This window comes from Portunus trituberculatus, chromosome 47, assembly GCF_017591435.1.
Source record: "Portunus trituberculatus isolate SZX2019 chromosome 47, ASM1759143v1, whole genome shotgun sequence".
Taxonomy (NCBI): Eukaryota; Metazoa; Arthropoda; class Malacostraca; order Decapoda; family Portunidae; genus Portunus; species Portunus trituberculatus.
Window position 1 is genome coordinate 25,058,250 of NC_059301.1, and position 25,544 is coordinate 25,083,793.

Below are 25,544 nucleotides of genomic sequence, written 5' to 3' on the forward strand. Positions count from 1 at the left end.
CAAATGTACAAATATCATAACAATAATCCAATTACCTAACAAAAGATTACCTACGGGGAGAAGTGAGTCATATAGAGACAAATGAACGGATACGATATGTGTAAGGCAATGAGTGGAGAACACCAGGCGTAGTGGTAGTGATGGAGAACTGAAGTGGGTGTGGTGTCACTGTCTCGCCTGCCTTCCCAGTTCACAGGCCATCCATCACCATAGCGTAGGCATTTGGCTTTTCATATTTTTTTATTTAAATTTCTGTTTATTTTTAATTCTATTTTATCCTTATTTCATTATAAACTTCTCAGGGATGAGTTAAGCATACCCACAAAACTCGAAGTCGTTCATGAATCTCCAAGGAGGTGTCAAGCACACGAGTGAGACCTGGAGTGGTTCATGGAGCCCCGAGAAAGCGTCGAGCAAATGAGTGAGACATCGCGTGGTTCATGAAGCTCCGGGAAGGTATCTAACACATAAGCGAGACCCAGCGTTGTTCAGCGATGTCACCTTGAAAGATCTTTTTTTTTTATAGTTTATATAACATAATAGAATGAAGAAATTATTTAGTGGGTGCATATATCTGTTTTTCTATCTATCTATATGTTTATAAGTAGCTAATGATAAGACAAAGCCGAACATAATTTTCTTTATATAGCAGTGAGTGAGTAATAGTGGTAATGGTGGTGATGGTGCCATTGATAGTGCAAGAGATTGTGGTAGTGTTGGTCATGGTGAGTGATGGACGTTAGGTCCGGATATTATCTGCAATGCAATCTACATGTGGCCTTGTGTGTTGACATGGAAGACAAATTAACTTTCGATCTTTCCTATTTTTCTTCCTTTTAACTTTTCTGTTCTATTTTTTTTTTTTTTACTGTCATCCATAACGAATGTTACGGAGAGAGAGAGAGAGAGAGAGAGAGAGAGAGAGAGAGAGAGAGAGAGAGAGAGAGAGACTGGCTTTCGCTGCTTATTGACTATTCTTGGCCCGAAGCAAACTCCAGTGATCGCTGATTGTGCAGATTCTTGTTACACGTCAGCTGCAGAGACTTGCTGACGCAGGTTCTTTTAGCGGCTGCACCATCTAATGATATATTCTGCCACTTAACCTTATGTTTTTGAAATGCTAGTTTTGACGTCAAAGGCAAAAAAAAATAAATAAACCTATATATATATATATATATATATATATATATATATATATATATATATATATATATATATATATATATATATATATATATATATATATATATATATATATATATATATATATATATATATATATATATATATATATATATATATATATATATATATAAAATATAGTCGTTTACGTCACTAGCATAGAAAATAACTATTATGCACAAGTTTCTTTTGAGCACAAGTAATATTTTTATCGAGAGAGTATTCAGTGAAGTCAAGTTATCGCCAGACTTGTAAAATAGGGCGAAATAATCGAGTCAGGCCGGTCAGCCACAGCACTTGATACCCAAAAAGATACCTCCATTTGCGTCAGAACCGAGGTATTAACCAACTTTAGTCAAGATAGGAAGCCATTTAAGGATCACTGGCAGACATAGCAGCAAGGTCTGGGAAATCACACAGAACATATCTTAGAAACTTGGATCAGCGCGCTCCAATCACCGGAGAGCGGAGGAAATACAGGAGGGACAGAGTTGCCTTACAGCCTTCGATGCAGTGAGGCAATCAGCACGCCACCCAGGTCTCTCACACAGCGGGGCACATTGCGGCAACTGTCACAACATAGAAGGTCTGGGTTAAGCTAACACTCCTCTGATCCTCGACTTTGCATCCTCGTTGGCTTGGCACTGTCCTACCCATTGTCACTCCTCCCCATTCACATCTGGCTGCAATTTCCTGGCCGCGATTGTCCAATATGAGAAGGAGGTTTGCATCCCAAAATTGGCGGTGACTGACGCCCACACTGTCTGCTGTTCCCTTGATGGATGTTGCCACCAGATGACGCCTGAACATTGCATGTATTCCAGCAGAAGCACTTGGCTTAATTTTATCATGTTAAAACCTATACATGTGATTGATGACATTCTCTCTCATTCTCTCTCTCTCTCTCTCTCTCTCTCTCTCTCTCTCTCTCTCTCTCTCTCTCTCTCTCTCTCTCTCTCTCGAAAGGAGATAAAAGATCCCTGGATTAACAGAAGCAGAAAAGAAAGCCATCACAGACAAGAAGGAGGCGGTAAACTTAATGAACTTGCACGTAATATTCAAACAAACGGTATTATTAATTGGTGAAGTGCCACGCCAGACCACTCCTTCCTTCTCCTCCCTTCAACGTAACCTTCCCTCTCTCTCCCGCCAGCACAACACTAGGTTCCCGCCACTCAATGAATAACAACATGCCGCTATTGGAGGAGGCATTCTGGCGCGTGCCCCGGAGCGTGATAGCGTCTCATGGTACACTTGCTCTGATTTAGGGTTGTGATCTCGTAAAGTAAGTTAGTGCGTTGTAAGTCTAAGGCGGAAATTAGTGAAAGTGGTCGTTAAAGTGCTCCAAACCAGAGAACCCTTGAACAAGAGGCGATCCATGACGGGGTCCTCAGAGTGATGATGAGGATGAAGGCAACGAGGGCCGCGTCTGAGTGGGAGGAGGATGGACTTCAAAGGATTACAAGATATAACAGTGATAGTAGTAAAATGAGTGGAGGTGGCAGTGGTGGTGGAGAGAGTAGTAAGAGTAGTAGTGGTAGTGGTAGAAAGAAGTATTATTATTATTATTAGTAGTAGTAGTGGTAGACGTAGTAGTAGTAGTAGTAGTAGTAGTAGTAGTAGTAGTAGTAGTAGTAGTAGTAGTGATAATGATAATCCCATTACACTCCGCCAACTGTTTAATTCTGTTCTCAATACTGCACAAAAGTTTATGTTAAATCTACGCTGATATTTTCTGTATAAAGACAGTTACAAAGAATTCTTAGTTAGTTATCCATTAAAATGTACTCTTCATTTACTATACCATAACTAAAAAAAGATGAATCTTAGAGTTTGAAAATGACAGTGGTACTGAATAGGTTAAATCAGGGGTTCTCAACCTTTTTATCGTTATGAACCCCATGAGTTATAAGACCATCTACCAGAACCCCTAGTATTATCACATGGAACATGGAACTCAACATGCAATGGTACTGCAAAGGATTTTATTAGATCAGCCATCTAAGTACCTCTGGAAATCTTCTTATGAACCCCCTGGGGTTTCGCGCTGTCAGGATGGCCACTGTCCATGAGCTAACATCATTAGGATTCTATATGACGCTGAAGACGTCTATGCAGAACGGTTTGGTTGGCAATAGACAATCTCATTATCAGACTTTGATTTCTAAGTTATGAAAATAATCTCATTTACGGGGCTTCATATGTTCATGGTGTCTTGTTGTCTACTTACTAACCTAGAAGGAAAGAAAATATCATACTAACTTCGAGTTATCAATTGAGGAAGAAGTAATCTTTGCCCCAGGAATAGAGCAAGATGGTATATAAAAAAAACAACGCATAGTTATAACCTAACTCTACTATTATAGTTTTTTTATACGAAATGCAGTTGACCATCTTTTCTGTGAAATATTACGATATCTGTTGAATCTGGCAACTTCAACGGGAGTTTGGGTCCTCTCCTAATGTTTCCTTATGATTGAAACATTGATATTTACACGTCATTGTGATCAGGGAAATAAAAAAAACTAAGTTTGCTTTTTTCTAAGAGCATGAAATAGAAAAATCTATGTTTACGAGTGGCAGTTTATGTATAAGACAAGCAAACCTGTGTGCACTCATCCACTCTATCCAGAAGCTTAACTAATTTTCAAAAGCTCCCCAATAGCTACACAACTACCATTGGTCTACTGTTTCTATCCAGTTATCTACAAACACGTACACATTCACGGCAGCAACATGCAAAGTACACTAAATACTCCGGAGCAAAGCTGCCTCACCTTGTTTCATTAATCAGCTAACTCTTGCACACTTTCACACCAAAGCTATTTTTCATTTACCATCGACGATTTTATATTCGAATCAAAATTAAAACGACGATTGAGAACTTTCGGCCTAAAGATGTTTGAGGGCCGTGACGGCCTTGGGCGCCGCACGGGGGAAGGAGGTGGCCGTCGGGTCCGGCCTGGGGCCCAAGGCAGGAACTGGCTGCAGGTCCTGCTTTTCCTTGGTGGCCTCAAGCTTCACTACTAGTCGTCCACTTGCAGCGCATCACACTAGGCAAGGGTCGCCATAAGCAAGAGATCAATGTCTACCACTCACCGGATGGTGAGGGGCCCTAAAGGGGTGATAAGGGCTCCTTGCATAGAATATGATGGTGAGTGGTGTGTACGGGACCTCTGCTTATAATGACACCGGGCTGAACAACTCGCCATGAACGAGGGCACGCTGTGCGCCATGAGCCAGGCACTGACAGTACCAGTGGTCCTTTACGTTAGGTTAGGTTAGGTTAGGTTAGGTTAGGTAAAAAGGACTCACTTCATGACAGCGTTTGGGGAGTGGTGTGTGGCGGGTCATTGCTCATGGCGACCTGTGTGAGGCATTGCAAGGTTGCATCGTCACTGCTCTCATAACCACGGGACTGGGGTTGACCCTTTCTGGGTAAAAAGTTTCGTCCCAGTACCTGTGTAGGTAATAATACTTTGGATCGTTTCGCCATCGCCATCGCCGCACCGTTAGCCTCGATAAACGGATCGTTATCCTCAACAAACACATCTGTACCGTGGACACTGGAATCGCAACCTGTCGTGGAATCCCATTGTTAGCGTGGACTCATTTTCCTTCGCGGCTTCAAGCTCACTGATTGTTGTCAACTTGCAGCGCCTCATACTAGGCAAGGCGTCGCCTTAAGCAGGGTGCCGTGTCTACCGTCCATCAGATGATGCCGTGAGGGGCCTTTAAGGGGTGATAAGGGCTCCTTGCATAGAGTCTGGTGGTGAGTGGTGTGTACAGGACCTCTGCTTATAATGACATCGGGCTGAACAACTCGCCATGAACGAGGGCACGCTGTGCGCCATGAGCCAGGCACTGACCGTACCAGTGGTCCTTTACGGGGTGAAAAGGACTCACTGACAGTGTTTGGGGAGTGGAGTGTGGCGGGTTATGCTCATGGCTACCCGTGTGAGGCGCAGTAAGGTGGCAGCGTCACTCTCCTCGCACTCACGGGTCTGGGGTGAACTCTTACGGGGTGAAAGGGTTCGCCCCAGTACCTGTGTAGGCAAGTGAACTTCAATTGCGTCGCAGTGAGGTGGCAGCGCCACTCTCCTCGCACCTAAGGGTGTGGGGTGGACCCTTACGGGGTGAAAGGGTTCATCCCAGTACCTGTGTAGGCAAGTGGACTTCAATTGCAGCGCAGGAAGGTGGCAGCGTCACTTTACTCGCACTCAAGGGTGTTGGGTGGATCCTTACGGGGTGAAAGGGTTCGTCCCAGTACCTGTGTAGGCAAGTGGACTTCAATATTGTGTCTTGAAATCGCATCGTGAGGACTGGAACCGCATCGACATCGTGGAAACCCGCATCGTTCCCGTGGAAACTGGAATTGCATCTTGATCGTGGAAACTCGCATTATTATCTTGGAAACTGGAAGGGCATCTTTATCATGGAAAGGCATCGTCATTTTGGAAACTTGCATCGCTATCGAGGAAACTGGAATGCCATTGTTATCTTGGAAACTCGGAGCGCTATCGAGGAATCTGGAATCAAATCTTATCGTACACACTGTTATCGTGGAAGCTCTCGTGATCGTCGTTCGTTTCGTTATCTCTGAATTACTTAATTAGTCTTGGTATTATTATTAGCTTCCGTAATAATAGAGATGTTGGTCATTTTTATCTTATCTTTTTACTGTATTTTTTTCAGGGTACAGTTTAGTGTTCTTCAACCTTTTCTAAGTTCGTGCACCTTTTCGAGAAGCAAGGAGGACTATAAAAGAAATGCATCAATATTCGTAATTTTCCCCTACTTTAAGACTGAAAATCGATAGATAACATTATTGAATATCTACCTGAAGCTACAGTTTTTCGGTCCTAAACAGTCGCTATATAGAGCGAAATGTACTATAACAAAATGCCACATCTCAAACACATTAGGCCCGTGTTCCGTCTGAGTGTAATATATTACTATTGTGAATAAATCGTAATACTTTGATTAATATCAATAGGAGAGGACCCAAACTGTCACAATTTCAGTGTTCGCAGGTTGGTTTAATTCAGGAGAGAGTCAGTATCGTCTCGCGGTACAGAGTAATCGTCTCTAAACACTGTATTACGATGTATTATTGATTTGCCAGGGTTTTACTCCTACCAGTATTTTTCTGTTCTTATTCTACCATGGTATTTCTTTATAGTTACTTGAGTTTATACGACTGACATCATAATATAGAGCAAAACATAATTGTCTGGTGTACCAAGATCTTTCATTTCTAGAGACTTAAAGACAGCACGGAACCTTAACACACATTTCACCTCGCTTCTGCACAGGTTAATTCTTCTTCTTCTCAACCTTTTAATGTGATGTACCCTCGAAGTCTTTCAGTATTGATCACGTACCCTTACCCACAATGCAGCGTCAGGAAGGGTAACAATAAATGCATGGTTTATTGACTTAGTTTATTAAGTTTAAATTGTGTTATATATGTGGAGCAGACACAATTTTTAATTAATATTAGTATGTTTCTATGAGGTAGTGTCGATAGGAACTGGTACCTCACAGGGAGACACTATATGTGACTAACATGCAATGCATTTACCAAAAAGGAACTATATCAGACAATTTTCGATCATTATGGCAGTGAACTAGTGTTGCTTGCAGCTAGTTGCAACTTGTAACTAGTAACAGTGATAAATAAGTCACTGTGTGTGTGAATAACATATAAAATAATAAATCAGAACAAATATTATAGGTTTGCAAGGTTGTGTGGCAACTGTAATCCAAGAGAGCTTTCTCTCAAGTGATATAACTCCAAGAGTTTCCTTGTTAACGTTGTTAACGTGTCCTGGTTCTAGTGAAGGACAAATTGTATACTACAAACAAATTTGCTGCTATTCAAAACTGAAGCATTTTGAGAAACCTGCCACGTACCCCCAAAATTCCTCTCACGTACCCCTGGGGGTACGTGTACCCCAGGTTGAGAACCCCTGGGTTAAATGAATAAACAGTAGCCAAAGTTGGTACAAAATATATTAAAAGTTACATGTACTCGTATCTTAGCTATGAGATGTGAAGAAGAAAGCCATGAACGATACGAATGTGATATAAACAATTCGTCCCGTTCAAAGATACAACACGTCGGTTTGGAGGAGAGTAGAAAGGCGAGACTTAGGAGGTAAGGGCACGTCAAGAGCGGAGACGAGGAGTATGGGAGGGGAAGGATGCAGGAACAAAAGACAGGACACGAGAAAAGGTTTATGGATGCACTGAAAGAAGACATGTTTGTGGTAGGTGTAACCGAGAAAGATGGTGAAAATACCGGGACAACAGCAAATTATGGTGTTTGTTCTCTCTCTTACTGAGTTTCCTGGGAAGTGATATAATGGCCATGCGGTGATAATGGTTCTTGCCACGCATTGCACCAGAAATAGTATTTAACCGTCCATGCGTTTATTTATACCATGTAGGCTTTTCACGGGAATTTATGGGCTAAAGAAGATACTTTTTGGGGTACCTCCTATCTCAAAACCCACCCGCTAGGAAACCCTTCCCCCGAGTGAGGAAGCCCAACCTACACTCGGACCGTGGACAGGATTCGAACCCGTGCTCTTGGAGACCCCTCGGACCCCAAAGCACGCATGGTTCCACTGCACCACGGCGTTGCCTTATATTCCTTTTCTTTTTTTCTTTTTTTTTTCTTTCTGTACGCTTTCATCAACATACTCCATCTCCATCAACGTATTCCATTTCCCAATAATGTTTCGTTCCTGTACATTTCACTATGGGCAGTTTTCTTCGTTTTTCTATTTACTTACGTCCCCCTTCCGTTATCTTTGTTTATCAATTGATCATTTCCATCCATGAGTTTATTATGCCTTTCCTCGTTAAAATATGCAAATATCAATTAATGTTCCGGCGGTCTATCCCGTATAAATGAATTACTCGTTACATTTATCAGCAATTACACATAAAAAAGCACACAAAACATATGTATGTTATAGCAACACAAAATAGACTTTTTTTTTTTTTTACGTAGAGAAGAGGCCAGCCAAGGGGAAAAAAAGAAAGGATTAAAGAAAAAGGCCCACTTGAGTGCTGGCTCTCTAAAAATTGAAAAAGCGTCAGCCAAAATTAGGGAGCAAATGCCTCAATACCTCCATCTTAAAAGAAGACAAGTCGTAGGAAGTCGGAAATGCAGATCCAGTGAAAGGGATGAATGATTGAGAGTACTGGTTAACTCTTGCGTTAGGGAGTTGGACAAAATAGAGATGAGAGGAAGAAGAAAGCCTTGTGCAGCGAGGCCGCAGGAGGAGGGGAGGCATGCAGTTAGCAAGATCAGTAGAACAGTTAGCATGAAAATAGCGATAAAAGATAGAAAGAGATCCAACATTTCGGCGGTGAGAAAGAGGCTGAAGACAGTTAGTCAGAGGAGGGAGTTGATGAGACGAAAAGCTTTTGATTCCACCCTATCTAGTAAAACTGTGTGACTGGAACCCCCAAACATGCGAAGAGTACTCCATACACGGGCGGATAAGGCCCTTATACAGAGTAAGCAGTTGGAGGGGTGAGAAAAACTGGCGGAGACGCCTCAGAACACCTAACTTCATAGAAGCTGTTTTAGCAAGAGATGAGATGTGAAGTTTCCAGTTAAGATTATGAGTAAAGGACAGACCGAGGATATTCATTGTGGAAGAGGGAGACAGTTGAGTGTCATTGAAGAAGAGAGGATAGTTGTCTGGAAGGTTGTGTCGAGTTGATAGATGGAGGAATTGAGTTTTTGAGGCATTGAAAACTACTAGATTTTCTCTGCCCCAATCGGAAATCTTAGAAAGATCGGAAGTCAGGCGTTCTGTGGCGTCCCTGCGTGATCTGTTGACTTCCTGAAGGGTTGGTCGTCTCTGAAAGGACGTGGAAAGATGTAAGGTGGTATCATCAGCGTAGGAGTGGATAGGGCAAGAAGGTCATTAATGAATAATAGAAAAAGAGTGGGTGACAGGACAGAACCCTGAGGAACTCCACTATTAATAGATTTAGGAGAAGAACAGTGGCCGTCTACCACAGCAGCAATAGAACGGTCGAAAAGGAAACTTGAGATAAAGTTGCAGAGAGAAGGATAGAAACCGTTGGAGGGCAGTTTTGAAATCAAAGCTTTATGCCAGACTCTATCAAAAACTTTTGATATGTCTAACGCTACAGCAAAAGTTTCACCGAAATCTCTAAAAGAGGATGACCAAGACTCAGTAAGGAAAGCCAGAAGATCACCAGTAGAGCGACCTTGACGGAAGCCATACTGGCGATCAGACAGAAGATTGTGAAGTGACAGATGTTTGAGAATCTTCCTATTCAGGATAGATTCAAAAACTTTAGACAAGCAAGAGATTAAAGCTATAGGACGGTAGTTTGAGGGGTTAGAACGGTTATCCTTTTTAGGAAGAGGCTGAATGTAGGCAAACTTTCAGCTGGAAGGAAAGGTAGAAGTAAATAGACAAAGTTGGAAGAGTTTGGCCAGGCAAGGTGCAAGCACGGAAGCACAGTTTTTGAGAACAATAGGAGGGACCCCATCAGGACCATATGTCTTCCGAGGGTTAAGGCCAGCGAGGGCATGGAAAACATCGTTAAGATATTAGTCTTATATATATATATATATATATATATATATATATATATATATATATATATATATATATATATATATATATATATATATATATATATATATATATATATATATATATATATATATATATATATATATATATATATATATATATTACATGACTTTTTCCAGCATAACCATGTTTCCTTCTATCTACACACACACACACACACACACACACACACACACACACACACACACACACACACACACACACATACACACACACGGCCAAGCGCCTGACGACGGCATACAGTATCTGTGATGGCCCCGAGGCGACGGTAACGGCGGCATTGAGACGAAACAAGCGCCTCGCCACACTTCCGTTAACTACTCATTCCTATGCATTTCTGGAGTATTAAAGGCGCGGTGGCCAGCAAGCCTCCTTCAGACCACGGACCAGGAGCCATCCCCTCCCTTCATCCTGGCCTTGCTATGTGGTAGGGGGGGCGGATGTGGGAGATAAGGGATATTGATGTCTATCTCTATCTATTGATGTTTTGATTTATTTGTCTTCTGTTTATAGTACTTTTGTCTCTATAAGCTTGTGTTTTTGTTAATCTGTGTCTATAGCTGTTTCTATCTCTTCCTTGTTTACGTAGGCCTACCTGTCTGTTTATCTATGCCTACTTCCAAATAAATTAGGAATGTCTGTGCTTGTCACACAGAGAGGGCTTCATTAATTTAATGAGGCCGTAGTCTCAAACTTTTCTTTGTGCTATCAAAACTCTTATGAATTAAAAAGGATATTTTTTTGTCATTTGTGGAAATTATTGAATTTCTATAGATGCATCCATGATTTAATTTCTTACACTGATAGTCTAATCAATATTCAATATCCTCAATAGCATAAAATATCGACCAAATCCTATTATTTCTTATCTACAGACTCTAAAATCAGTCCTAAAAATATATAAACGCGTTTCAAAGCACATGATTAGTAAGATAAAAACAAAACATATCAATAATAATGTAGAAACAAAACTAAAGAAAACCTCCAAATCTCACATATCTCAAGTCTCCAAAAAAATACCACCAAGGAAAGGTCACACTTCACACGCCCTCGTCACTCTTCCCCTTCGCTCTCGCCTCGCCCTTTGCACGGGATACGAAGGCGTCGTGGAGAGTGTCTTTCCCCTCGAGGTGATCATCTCTGTCACTGGGGACCAAATTTGGGAAGCGGAATGAGCCTTCTGATTGGACGCCTACAGTTTCCTTTCCCTTCCCCCCTTCCCCTCTTCCGTCTCCCCTCTTTTCTTCTGCCTTTCTCTCTCTATTCTTTCGTTTTCTTCCTCCCCCGTCTCTCATTGGTCTAGATAGAGTACACGTAGGTGGCAGAGAAGGTTAGTGAAATTTTGACGTTTTAAAGTTTTAGGTAAAGAGAAAAGTATGTAGAAATAAACTCGAGAAAAACAAAACAAGAAAAGTGAGAAATAGAGTGAAGGAAAAAATGAAGAGTAAAATATTTAGATGTGTGAAAGATAAAAAAAAAAAAAAATCGGATTAGAAAGGAAAAAATATTACTGAAAGAGGGAACGGAGGGGAGGACAAATGGAGGAAAAAGAAGAAGAATAAAATAGGAAAAAGAAATGAAAAAAACAAAAGAGGAAAATAAGGGAAATAACAGAAGGGAAAAAATAGAAAAAAATGATGAAAAAGAATGAGGAGGGGCTGCACTGAGAGAGAGAGAGAGAGAGAGAGAGAGAGAGAGAGAGAGAGAGAGAGAGAGAGAGAGAAAAAAACAGGTAGGTGATGGCACTGGTCACTTAAAAAAACCTCCACCTTCCCACACCACCCCATCCTATCCTTCCCTTAGCTCCCCTCTGCCTTAGTCTTGCCTTGCTTTCTCTTCTCCCTCCCTCCCTTGCTCCGCACGCCGAGGCAATCCATAAATCAAGGGGAGGAAAGGGTGAAAAATGATGGTGGAGGTGGTGCCCGGAAACACCCGCTAGGCCTCTTCTCGCTAATGGATTTCTTTTGTGTACTCGCCGGCCCTGTGGAGGTGTATGTTTCCACCTTTATTTTTTTTAGGGGGGAGAGGGATACACACACGCACTTATACCTACACTCACCTACACAAATATACACACATACCTACACTCACAAAGACTGCAGCCATCACTTACATTTACCTACATACTTACACACATACGCAAAGAGCCATCAGCACCTAATACCTACACTTACATACCTTCACACACGCAAAGGGCTGTCAGCAAACGTCAAGCCACTCTCGAGGACGCACATCTAACAATATCCACACAATTCATGTTGGATTCTCGGCGATGTTGTGGTAACAGGAAACACAATTGACTAGGGAACGCCACACGCCGGGAGCTGCTACTCGCTGCCTGGCATGTCCAAGCGTACAAGCAAATCTGGATACTAAAGGACACGTGGTGGCTTGGATGTCAGGCACAGAGAATGGTGACGAGGAGGACGATGGTGAAAATGGTGATGAGAACAGTGCCTATAACAGTGATGCATGTCGTCAGCAGAGAATGGCAACAGAAGGCCGAGCATCAAGGGAATCATGAAATGTTTCTGATTTTTTTCAACCAAGTTTGTCAAGATGCTGCAAGAAAATTATCAAAAAACGTGTGCGATTTTTCCCAAGTTTATCAAGATGCACCGAGCAAACTGGGTATAAGAAAATGTATCTGATTTTTCGTTAACTTTGTCGAGGTATTCCGGGAAAATTACAAATGTTTTTAGTCGTTATTTTCGCTAAGTTTATGAAGATTCCCAAAGCAACTAGCCAAGAAAATATTAAGTATTACCTCTTTCTATCAAGAAGCATCACTGTGCTGCACATTTGAGTTAAATAGATAACATTAGGTTATACTATCGTAACACTGCAGCAAAAAATGCAGACTTTATGACACAATATTCTTTCAGGGAGCGGAACTCTGAATAGCTTCTGACGACTCTTCAAGCAAAAGACGGTGGTAGCGAGGGAGAAGTGCGGAGAAAATGGATATCATGGAGGTGATTCTCTCTCTCTCTCTCTCTCTCTCTCTCTCTCTCTCTCTCTCTCTCTCTCTCTCTCTCTCTCTCTCCTAAAATCGTGGGAGGAATACATTAATAACATTTTTTCTTGTGAAGTGAAGAAAACGTCATGGAAAAACACGAGAATACGCTTTTCAACAAAGGAAAATATCAGCATAAAAAAAATTGCCTCATTGTTTTAATACTTTGGCTCATGTATCACTTTTTCTGCGGTAAACATGTCATAATGGTATTACGAATTTTACTAAAAAAAAAAAAAAAAAGCGACGTTCCGGTGTTTATTTTTTGCGGTTTGAGGAGGAAGAGGAGAGAGAGAGAGAGAGAGAGAGAGAGAGAGAGAGAGAGAGAGAGAGAGAGAGAGAGAGAGAGAGAGAGAGACAGGGTGGAGGGAGAGGCCCTCGTCACCTCTGCCACGCGCCACGTCCTCAGCCATGCACGCCGCGGAGGAAGAGGTGAGGGAATGGAGGCTAAATGTTTTATCTTCCTTTCATCTCAGTGGGAAAGTAACCAAATATTCTTTTTTCCTTTTATCTCAGTGGGAAGTATTCTCTTCTTTTCATTGCAGTGAGAGACATATTAATATGGGTTACTTCAACTCTCTGTGTTTATAATTTTTCTTTCAGCTCAGTGGAAAGCTTCTGTTTCAAACAACGGTGCCAATATATGTTCATTGCACACTGTATTGAGAATACATTGATAGAGGTCATTAAAAACTGGTGGTGTTTATCATTGCCATCACGCTCATTAACTGAAAGGCGCGCGTACCCGTGTCTATTTATCATCGCCATTAAATCACCTAAAGCTGTGTACACCACCAGCGCGACGAGTATTGTTTGTACGCTGTGTATTGTTCAAACGAGCGCCTCATGTAAATTAAATGTGTGCATTGTGACGGAGGTTGGGCTGTGTCGCCCGTGGCTGGCTTGTGACGGGGCGAAAAATTACACGCTGTGAACTGTTATGCACGTTACTGTGTTTCGGCGCATTCATTTATCACAATACATTTGCATAATGACTCATGGAATGAATGTGTGCTGTGCGGAAGAGCGAGCCGTGATGAATGTCCTTTCCTTAGCGGGAACCAAAGGGAATGAGTTACACATTAAGTCAACAAGAGGACACTATTGAAAATGAAGAATGTATTGAAATTATTAAGAAAAAATAACATACCAAGTCTTCACTCTGTAGCACGTGATCTGATAAAGAAAAAAATATATAAAATGTTTTAAACAGTATAGTATATACAGTACAGTTTCCACAAAGTCCAGCTAAAATCTTGACCATAAATCTGATACAAAGTAAGGTATGGACTTATCAATTGTTTTATATCGAGCGATCTCTAAATACTATGACGCAATAAAGACAGAGAAATGGAGAGAGTTGCCAGACACTTCCTTTTCATTCAAGAAATTTTGAACATGATATAACCACTTAGTGCAACTGTACATCCAAACCATCACTAACACTGTCACGCTCACAGCCACGGCCAAACAGACAGTTCTGGATATGGCGATCCTGGCATCACAAAGTTGAGGTTCATTACTCCAAAGTTATACAATTTATGAGTGTGGTTGAGGTGTGGCATACGTACCAGACCTAAGTCACGTCCTGGTTCCCTCGCGGCTCCGCCACTACCAAGCAAGTTCTTTGGAGAAAAGTTAAATTAATTAATCAATGGCGCAGCAAACCTTATAGTAAAAGTTAAAAATTACGAGACATGAAAAGTCTAAATCTTTCGGAAAGTTAGTGAGGCCGCGAACAAACTTTTCATGCAGATAATAATTTAACTAAGTAAATAATTCTTCATAAATGGCTGTGCAAGGAAGAGCAACATTTTATTAAAGCATTTCTCTTGAATAAAAAAAATAATGAGCAGAAATATAACTGTAATATATTCAGTTGAGATGCCACCAGATGAACTGCCGCTCACTTCAAAACATCTAAAGCGAGAAGAACATCTCCAGGTCGTGACACTTGAGATAAACGTTACAAGAGTTGTCCTTCCTTCCATCCCAACCCACCTTACCTGGAGACGCCACGTGAACCTCGTGAGGACTGGAGTAGGAGATGGAGGATCAAAAAAAAAAAAAAAAAAAAGAAAGAAAAGAAAGAATATAAATGCGAAACATTCCAAACCAGCAAAATTATTTTCTTTGTTTTATTTTCCTGCATTAAATATTCACAAACACAAACACACACACACACACACACACACACACACACACACACACACACACACACACACACACACACACACACACACACACACACACACACACACACACACACACACACACACACAAAGCAAGAAAGAAAGACAATGATAATGTAAATGTAGAAATAAAAGAAAATAAAAAGCAAAGTACTAATATAAAGTAAAAAAAATAGAAAAATATAATTAGTTTATTGAAAATGTCATGCAGAGAGAGAGAGAGAGAGAGAGAGAGAGAGAGAATACATAATTGCAATCTATTACCTTACTGCTTACTGTTGTTTTGTTGTGGTGTTATGTGATGTGATGTGATGAAAGATATAGTGTCTTATACGTTTACCTGAATAAGGTTGGCGTGATCAAGTATAGTTATCATCTTAATGTAGAATAAACTGAGGCAACTTTTATTAAATTCCGGCAATATCCACTGATTATATGCTGTTTTACTACAATATAAACCAAATATAGTAATATAAAATCATCTTTAGAACAATAAAAAAGAAATACTGTAGGCTTTGACATAATCTGGTACACTCAAGTCTGAAACGATCCATCTTGGAGTGGAAAGGTCTGTAATCTATAACTCATCTTTCCTATATTTGTGATATATGACGGCATTTCAAGGTCTGGTTCAGTCTGAAATGATCACGTGGTACACTAGAATACCTTTTAGTCTAATCATTCTAATGGAAAAATAAGTCTGGCGTAACGAAGCACAGTTAAGGCTTCATGATTTTAGTATTACTGATATAAATGGAACTGATATGCCTTGAAATTACCTGAAATCTTGTGATACAGCCACGTCCTTGTAGTCTATAGTATGGAATGGTCTGGCCTAGCGTGGCATAGTTTAGGTCTCAGGTCTTCTGGTCTGTTTTCGTGTGTGTTAGTGTGTTGGTGGGCAGGGAGGGCTGTCTGGCTGTCTGGCTGTCTGGCTGGCTGGATGGCTGGCTAGCAAGGAGCAAGGGAAGCACGGGTGTGAGCGCTGACTGAGAGGGTCATTTGACGGAGCTACACTAATTGGCTCACAACCGCCCTCTCCGCTCAGAACCGCCCCTGAATTTGTGCCAATGTCTGTATCCCGCAACACGCTCACATTTCCTCCTTAAAGGGCGCAGGCGAGGAGGCAGGAGGGCGAGGGAGCCGCAGAGGTGGCAGGGTGATGCGGGCGGGTGGCGCGGGCAGAGAGGCGACCAGGGAGTGAGGGTGTGACTCGAGTTTTCTGGCTGGTGGTTATGGCTGCACGGTTCAACAATCTGATGCAACGCCACTCCGACCAGATATTTCACCAACTTCAAGGAGAAGGAGGAGGAGGAGGAGGAGAAGATGGAGGAAACGGAAGAAGGAAGAAGAGAGTAGGAGATAAGGGACGAAGACAGGTAGTAAGGAAAAAGATGAGGAGGACGTCGAGGATGACATCAATAAGATATCGAAAAAAGGAAAAGGAAATTGGTGTAGAACGAGAAGAGGAAGAATAAATAATAAATAACTAGCAGGAAGAAAACTAAGGAGGAAAGTGATGTAGAATAAGGAGAAGAAAGATAAAGAATAAATGACTGACAGGAAGAAGCAAAGAGGGAAGAGGAAGAGAAGAAGAGGAGGAGGAGGAAGAAGCAGAGAGGGAATCACAGTATATACCTTACTGGCAATATTCGACCCTAACTATCTAACTACGAAGCAATTTCAAGTTAGATTTACTCCAGATTCCCTCGAGGAAACCTCACGTCTCCTTCTTGCTCAAGTCAGTCTAAACAACAACAACAACAACAACAACAAAACCAACAACAACAACAACAACAACACCAACATGAGGATGAAAATTATGAAAGCAAGCAAGATCATTATCATTATTATTATTATTATTATTATTATTATTATTATCATTATTATTACTATAATAATAATAATAATAATAATAATAATAATAATAATAATAATAATAATTATCATTATTATTATTATTATTATTATTATTATTATTATTATTATTATCATTATCATTAAGATTATTACTATTATTGTTATCATTAATATTGTTATTATTATTATTATTACTATTATTATCATTATTATTATTATTATTATTATTATTATTATCATTAGTCATTATTGTCATTATTGTTATCATTATCATCAGCATCATTATCATTATCATTTGTGGTAAAAGCAGCAACATTGTTATCGTTTTTGTTATTGTTGTTATTATTAATATTAATATTATTATTATTATTATTATTATTATTATTATTATTATTGTTAATATTATTATCATTATTATTATTATTATTATTATTATTATTATTATTGTTGTTGTTGTTAGTATTCTTATCATTATCATTACTATTACTATAATTATTATTATTAAAATAATAATAATGATAATAATAATAATAGTAATGATAATAATAATAATAATAATAATAATAATTATTATTATTATTATTATCATTATCATTATCATTATCATTATTATTATTATTATCAAAATAATAACAATAATAATAATAATTATTATTATTATTATTATTATTATTATTATTATTATTATTGTTATTATTATTATTATTATCATTATTATTATTATTGCTATTATTATTGCTATCATCATCATTATTATTACTATTATTATTATTATTATTATTATTATTACTATTATTATCATTATTATTATTAACATTATTATCATTATTGTTATTATCATTATCATCAGCATCATTATCATTACCATTTGTAGTAAAAGCAGCAACGTTGTTGTTGTCGTTGTTGTTATTATCATTATTATTACTATTATTATTATCATTATTATTATTATTATTATCATTACTATTAGTAGTAGTAGTAGTAGTAGTAGTAGTAGAAGTAGTAGTAGTCGTAGTAGCAAAACCGTACGAATGAGATGATGAATGATGATGAGAAGTGATAGATAGTGAAGGGGAAATGGATGACCGGTGATGGTGAAGGTGAGTGATTGACATTGAAACCCGTGATGGAAGATGATAAGGTGATGAGTGGTGATGAGAAGGGTGGTGATGGTGCGCGGTGGTCGTTGGTGATGGGAGTGTGATGGAAGCATGTGGTGATAAGATTTGCTTCGAGGATGAGAGATAAAAACCATGAGTGATGATTGGAGTGATGAGGTGTGAGCAAGTGATGAAGTTACAGGTTATGGTGAAGTGAGGAGTTGTACTGAAATGATGGGTGGTGATGAAGTACTGGGATGTTATGAAACTTGATAGTAATGAAGTGATGAGCTCAGGTAAAGTGATGTGTTGTAATGGTAATGAAGTGATAATTTTAGAGATGAAAAGATGGAATGTCTTGAAGTTAAAAGTTGAAATGTTCATAGGCATAAGTTATGATAAAATAATGAATATAGATTTTAAAATGAAGGGTTACGAATAAGACGGTTTCACACGCTTTCATTTTAAGTTTTATATAGATATTTATACCTGCATTTCACATAAAAGTCGCTGTAATTCCCTTCCTCTTATTCTGCGTGTATTGATTATATTCTAACCATTATACTTATTACTTTCAGCTCGTCACGTACAATATTCTATCTCCGTATTCACTGTTGGGTTTTATTTGCTTTTTTTTTTTTTTGTATAGGAACATAAGAGAGACTGAATCTGATGTAGGAGCAAAAGAGGTCACACAGACACTCGGTCATCAACACTCCTCCCAATCCGCAACACACACCCCTCCTACCACACACGCGCATTCATTTAGCCTTAGTTAAAATCTACTAACATTTTTGCTATTATTGTATTTGATGTTATTGCTCCTGATATAGCTGTTGTTGTTGTTGTTGTTGTTGTTGTTGTTGTTGTTGTTGTTGTTGTTGTAGTTGTTGTTATTGATGCTGCTGCTGTTGCTACTGTTGTTGTTAATGCTGCTGCTGTTGATGATGATGATGCTATTACTACTAATACTACAACTACTTTTACTCCTACTAATACTATTACTATTACTACTACTACTACTACTACTACTACTACTACTGTCACTATTGCAACCACTACCATTGTTACTACTACTACTGTAACTACTACTGCTGGTACTACTATTACTAATGTTACTATTACTAATGTTACTACTATTACTACTACTACTACTACTACTACTACTACCACCACTACCACTACCACACTACCACCACTACCACCACCACTACCACTGCTACCACTGCTCCTCCCACCCTACCTACCACTACCACCACCACCACCACCACCACCACTACACACCACTACCACCACCACCACCACCACTACCACCACTCCCTATTACTACTACTACTACTACTACTACTACTACTACTACTACTACTACTACTACTACTACTACTACTACTACTACTACTACTACTACTACTACTCCTCTTATTACTACTACTACTTCTACTACATTGATATATCATTACCATTATCATTTCCCTTCGTCGACACCAAATTATTTTAAAATAGTATTCAAATCAATACTAGTCATACCATCATATCATTACAATTTCCCCTTATCTTCAGCAAATGAAAAGAAATAGGGTTCTTATTATTATGCAGTGGTGTGTGTGTGTGTGTGTGTGTGTGTGTGTGTGTGTGTGTGTGTGTGTGTGTGTGTGTGTGTGTGTGTGTGTGTGTGTGCAGCTACTCTCATCTGAGGTTGCGCCTGCGTGTGCGTGCGCGAATGCAGGCGTGCTTGATATCAATTTAGGCATGACCGAGGCATGATTGATGGCAGTTGGGTTGTGATTAGTGCGGGAGAAAGGCCGGCAGAGAGAGAGAGAGAGAGAGAGAGAGAGAGAGAGAGAAGGGCGCCGCGATGTTCGTAAGGGCGGCAATCCTAGAAAGAGGAAGGTGCGCCGACCCCCACGAATCTCCCACGACCCCCACCACGCCTCCTGCCCCACCCCCTGCCCCGCCATTAGCATACACATGAGGCGAGCGAATTAATGACCAGATTCACAGACCAAAATTCAAGATATTTAGGGAATGAGAAAGCGTCGGTGACGAGAGGCTGTTAGGGCGGCAATCTGGCTCGTCGCTGCGGGAGGATCGCCCCTTTGTGTGTGCGTGTGTGTGTGTGTGTGTGTGTGTGTGTGTGTGTGTGTGTGTGTGTGTGTGTGTGTGTGTTTGCGCACACTTACGCGGTGTTCAACTCCCAGTTCCCTTTTCATTTATCCTCCTCCTCCTTCTCCTCTTCCTCCTCCTCCTCCTCCTCCTCCTCCTCCTCCTCCTCCTCCTCATAATCATAATCATAATCATAATCATCATCATCATCATCATCATCGTCACCGTCATCGTCATCATCACCATCACTGAACATTTATATGTTGATGGTGGCGAAAAAAAACAAAAACAAAAGACAACAGTGATTGAAATATAGATCACCAGTTTGCTTGCTTCGTTTTCTTTCTTTTTTTATTTTCCTCTCACTTTTTGTTCTTTTCTTTTTCGACCAGGCACTTCGGTTGCATCCCTTCTTTCGTGCCCTTTCTCTTCCATTACCGTCACTGCCGCCGCTGCCGTGACCTCTCTCATCACTATTATAGCCCCCGTCATCACCACCTTTGCACCATCACCTTTATTACCGCTGTTACTCCTAATACTAACATCACCATCACTACACGTCCTCTATTACCACCACCTGCAAACCGTCATTGTCATACCTGTCATCTCTTTCACTATTATATATCTTCCATCGCTATTATTTTCATTATCAATATAATGCCAGCGTAATCATCATCAGTGAAACAAAAGAAGAAGGCAAAGTAGAAAGGTAAATGCTTTCCCTACCTTCATTAAGTTTGCTCAAGTATTCTTCTCTCTGAACAGTAAACTAGAGAGATTTCCCCTATATAATTCTTTTCATATCTAGTTCTTTTTATGGCATGTAAACCCCTTCCGTACCAGAACATGTTTTTATATTCATTCTGCTTACTATTTGGTGATTTTATATAGCTTCAGAAACTTATGTGAGAATTAAGATAGTAAAGGCTCTGGCCATTAATCATCTGACTTCTATAGACCCCTCCTAATTTAAGTAAAATCGTCTTGTCACACCCAGAACTCATAGTAAAAATGTGTTCAGGTACTGAAGGGGTACATTTATAACATGAGGTTATGTTTGGCGGCATTACGGTTAGGTTTGGATAGGTATAATAGGTTAGGTTAAGTTAAGGTAGGTTTAGGTTAGGGAACTCATCTGTAAAATTAATGAATGAAGTTTTTATGAGGAAATCTACGTGCTTCCGATTAATTTAGGTGGAACTGATACATTGAGAAGAACCCTTGTTTTACCAACACTTCCCTTTCAGTCCTTAACCTCGCATTCAGTAAGTTTTCCGATCAATTCTCACCATACTAATACACTGAGTCATTCACATACCTTCCCATCTCTCTTCGCCGCCATCACGGCCGCGACAAACACCAGCGCCACACACCACAGTATTCTGAGGAAAGAAGAAACAAGTCGTGGTATAGTCTTAGTTAGAAGTCAGCAACTTTCTGCATTCAGTTTCATTATGCTTTATATTCTTTCTCAGTCGTAAGTTCTCTAGTCTGTCGTGAATCTGCTTGAAATACCTGACAATCTCATGGATTCTTTTCGGATCAAACAATATTGTCCAAGATGTTTTTCCGCTGGAAATCTTAAAATACTTGAAAACTGCTAGATTTTTTTCTTCAGATCACGGGAATAAACACTGACGACAAACTCTAAACACAATGGTTTAAGTCTTCAAATCTGTTGAAAGCTTTAGAATACTTGATAATTCGATAGATTCCTTGTTAATCTTGGAAATTATGAAACTTGGCAAGCTTTAAATACAGTGGTCTTAAGTGTTCTTAATCTGCTGGAAAAAAATAAAATAAAATAACAATTGATAGACTAATTGCAGACAAGGATCACAGGACTTAACACTGATGGTGAGCTCTAAATGCAGTGGTCTTAAATGTTCCGACCTTAACAATATCCAATGATTTATAGATGATTAGTAGATCAGAGGACGTGTTATGTAACACTGAACACAATGGAATTGAGTAAGGTACCTTGCAATGAGGATAAATAAGGCATGCTACAACTATTTGGAAGGAATCAAAAGAATGGAAAGTATAAAGTCGAAACATACTTTTGACCCTGTGTAGTGCATATTGTAAAAACCAAAAACCAAAAAATTCTTTGTTGAGAAGCATTAAAACAGATTTGTATTGCAATTTGAGGAAAACGAAAGAATAGCACAAAAAGTTTGATATGCTAAAGACTTCAGGAAAATATATATACTCCTCCATAAACCATATATACATATATATATATATATATATATATATATATATATATATATATATATATATATATATATATATATATATATATATATATATATATATATATATATAAAGGAGAACAAGAACAAGAACCTGAATACAAAGAGGAACAATGCTAGAATAAGGAGGAGGATAAAGAGAAGGATAAGAAGGAAGAGAAGGAGAAGAAGGGGCAGGATACAGGGAAGAAGAAGAGGACCTACGTAGGAGAAGGAAGCCAATTACTTCGGGCCTTAATTAGTTCAGGTCTTAATGCCCCTCGATGATTTGCGTGTGCTCCGAAGTGAGTCTCTGGAAATCACCTTAGTTTCCTCCTTATCCCAGTGGTCTCTCTCTCTCTCTCTCTCTCTCTCTCTCTCTCTCTCTCTCTCTCTCTCTAATCCTCTTACATGCCTTTCCTTTCCCTTTTACCCCTTTCCCAAACAACCACATTCTAGCCTGCACATCCAAACCTTCCTCCACTCAGTACCGACACTCTTCCATCCGTATCTCATTATACCACCTACACTAATACCCACTACTCTCCACTATCACTTAAATCCCCCTTGTCACCCTTTTAGACTTTTCCACACCTTCACATGGGTTTAGAACTCCACAAATTCAACCGTCTAGATCGTTGAAAGACCCCAGACTTTCTTCTCGGTTCGGTGCACTTTTTCCCACCACGACAACGTGTCCAGACTTGCTGCAGTTCCTCACCACCTCTGAACTCGTGTATTTTATCGCGAGGGCATAATACTGAAAGCGTGGTGGGCCGCTTGCCTACAGATGGGCCCGCCAAGATCCAATAAGGCTTTCCATCCCTTTTTCTCAGCCAAATAGGATTGAATTCCGAATGGGGCCAAGATTTCATTAACTGACAATAGGATTTCAGGATAGGATTCGTGAGCTTGCCTGAGGTACCTGCACGGCCTCGCCACCTGGTGTGTGTGTTTGTGTGTGTGTGTGTGTGTGTGTGTGTGTGTGTGTGTGTGTGTGTGTGTGTGTGTGTGTGTGTGTGTGTGTGTGTGTGTGTGCAAAGTGGGGTTTGCAATGACATGGGTGTTGACAAGTAGTGGGCTGGTTTGTTGGTGTTGTAGGTGTTGTGTTTGTTGTAGCTTTCACTGCTGTATTTGCTGCTGTTCTATTCGTGCAGGTGGAAGTGTTTGTGCCAGCAGGATACTGCAAAACAGGTGCTGTAGCTCTAATTCTTATCATCATTTGTATGACTATGACATACCGGAACACATGCAGCAGCGGTTTTATGATGAAATATTCCTGCGATAAAATGCCAGACCAGCAATTATAAGACATTGAATTCTGCATGAAAAGGATAATCTAACGAAATAGGGCAAAACAAAAACATATTCAGTTCTGCAAACTTAAACACGTAATAAATACACACACCACCCACCCACCCACCCACCCACCCACACACACACACACACACACACACACTTTCGCTCTGTGCTCCATTTCAGGTGTTTAGCAAAGCCTTCCTCCTGCCAATGTGTGGTCGGGAATTGTATTGTGTGACATACATTTGTTTTATTCCATCACGAAGGAACAAAATAACGGATTTGTGTGTAATCGTTGCATAAGGAAACAACGACAATAATATATTATTCAGAGTGTAATCAAACATAATTTACTGGAAAAAAATTTGCTCTTAAAGGAACATACAATTAATTTTCCTTTCAAAGCACGCAATTTCCCAACCCAGATACTATCAATGATAACGAAAAGTTGGGAAAAATTAACTGAATTTTCTTCTGCAAGGCACATCCTTTCTGGTAATGCATCTGTGACCAACAAAATGCAAGAAAATTATGTTAAAACATCTTTATTTATTAATTTATTTTATTTAAGGTGCACCAATCTACAATTACTATTATTCATTGAGAAAAAAAAAGATCAAGACCTATATACTCTTGTATATATGTATAGTACATCTATATCTACCTACACACACACACACACACACACACACACTAGGAGAATGATTGCACAAGGAATCATTCATCCATACAAGTCAGAAAAGTAATGTTAATGACAACACATTCCGGCACTGGAAGCCACAATAACGCCTGGCTTTCTGAACACTGACACAGACACAGGCGTGGGGTTGCAGGACGGGCCTCGTTACGCTGGATGGACGCATCATTACGGAAACAAGAGCAAAACTAATTTCATGAGATATATTAGTTTATACTCGGTGAAAAACTCGACCAAGGAAGACAAAATAAAATACATTTTTCAAACATGAAAACATGAGATGACGACATGGCTCAAGCATTAATTAGTCCATGCAGATGAAGGAAAACATTAAAAACACGAATACTAATTACAAGGAAATATAAATTCATATGACGGAAAAAGGACGTGCAGTTTTACCGCATATAAAGCAAGAAATTAAAAATAAACTCAATACATAGGTACGCCTCGTTCATTTTATGAATTCATCAATTCATCAAGATCCAGTAATGCTTTTCAGATAGAGAAAGTCACCAAGGACGGGGTGGCGTGAGGGACGGGCAGGGATGACACTTACTGTGAGAGGTGCATGGCGCAGGTGGCTGGGCTGCCTTAGGGTGTGCTGGGACAATCTGGCTTATCACGACCTTCCTCCACCACTCCACACTGCCTAACACACTCTTGGCACACTTCGGTGTCGAGCACATCCAAACACAAAACACGCCGCACGGAAGACAGTAACATGCCTTCGTCACATATTTCCGTTCGGAGGAGCAAAGATCGCTTTGGCAAGTATGCCCTGCAATTCCTCGGGAAAACGGGCTAGAGGGGAAGGGAGGAGCCCTTGGCAGGGTGCCGGGGTGTGGCAGCACACCTCGCTCCCTCTGTGTCACGTTATATACACCGGAACACCTGTATTTTGGCGATATTAGCCGCCTCACTCGTCATTCAGTCACTCGCGCTTCACAGAACAACATCAACTACCCTCCCCACACTCCTTATCTCCCCTCTCCCTCCTCCCCCACACCCCGAACTCTGCCAACTCGCTCCAAATTCTCAAAATATGAATCTGGATACATCCCTTGCGCTTTACTTCGCACATGTAACCTGTCCTTGCTTGTCCTTTTGCTCACACATCCAAGCATCACCTTGTGTATTTGTGGGAAGCTATAAAGCGCGATGAGCATCGTCTGCGCAGAGCAAATTAACCTTCGTAATTAAGCCAATA

General features: G+C 40.0%; 1 protein-coding gene across 3 annotated transcripts in view; it reads right to left on the reverse strand.

Annotated features, from left to right (window-relative positions):
* LOC123520860 overlaps positions 1-25,299 on the reverse strand; it is a 1,438,509-nt gene extending 1,413,210 nt beyond the window's left edge. The window contains exons 1-3 of one of the 3 annotated variants that reach the window (XM_045283504.1): positions 24,894-25,299; positions 21,426-21,489; positions 14,424-14,477 (exon numbers count right to left, since the gene is read on the reverse strand). In XM_045283504.1, coding sequence (XP_045139439.1) covers positions 14,424-14,477; positions 21,426-21,489; positions 24,894-24,907 — 132 coding nt within the window. In that variant the 5' untranslated portion in view covers positions 24,908-25,299. The remainder of the gene's footprint in view (positions 1-14,423; positions 14,478-21,425; positions 21,490-24,893) is intronic. The other 2 variants (XM_045283506.1, XM_045283505.1) reach the window with 2 other exon arrangements.
* Between the last annotated feature and the right edge of the window lie 245 nt (positions 25,300-25,544).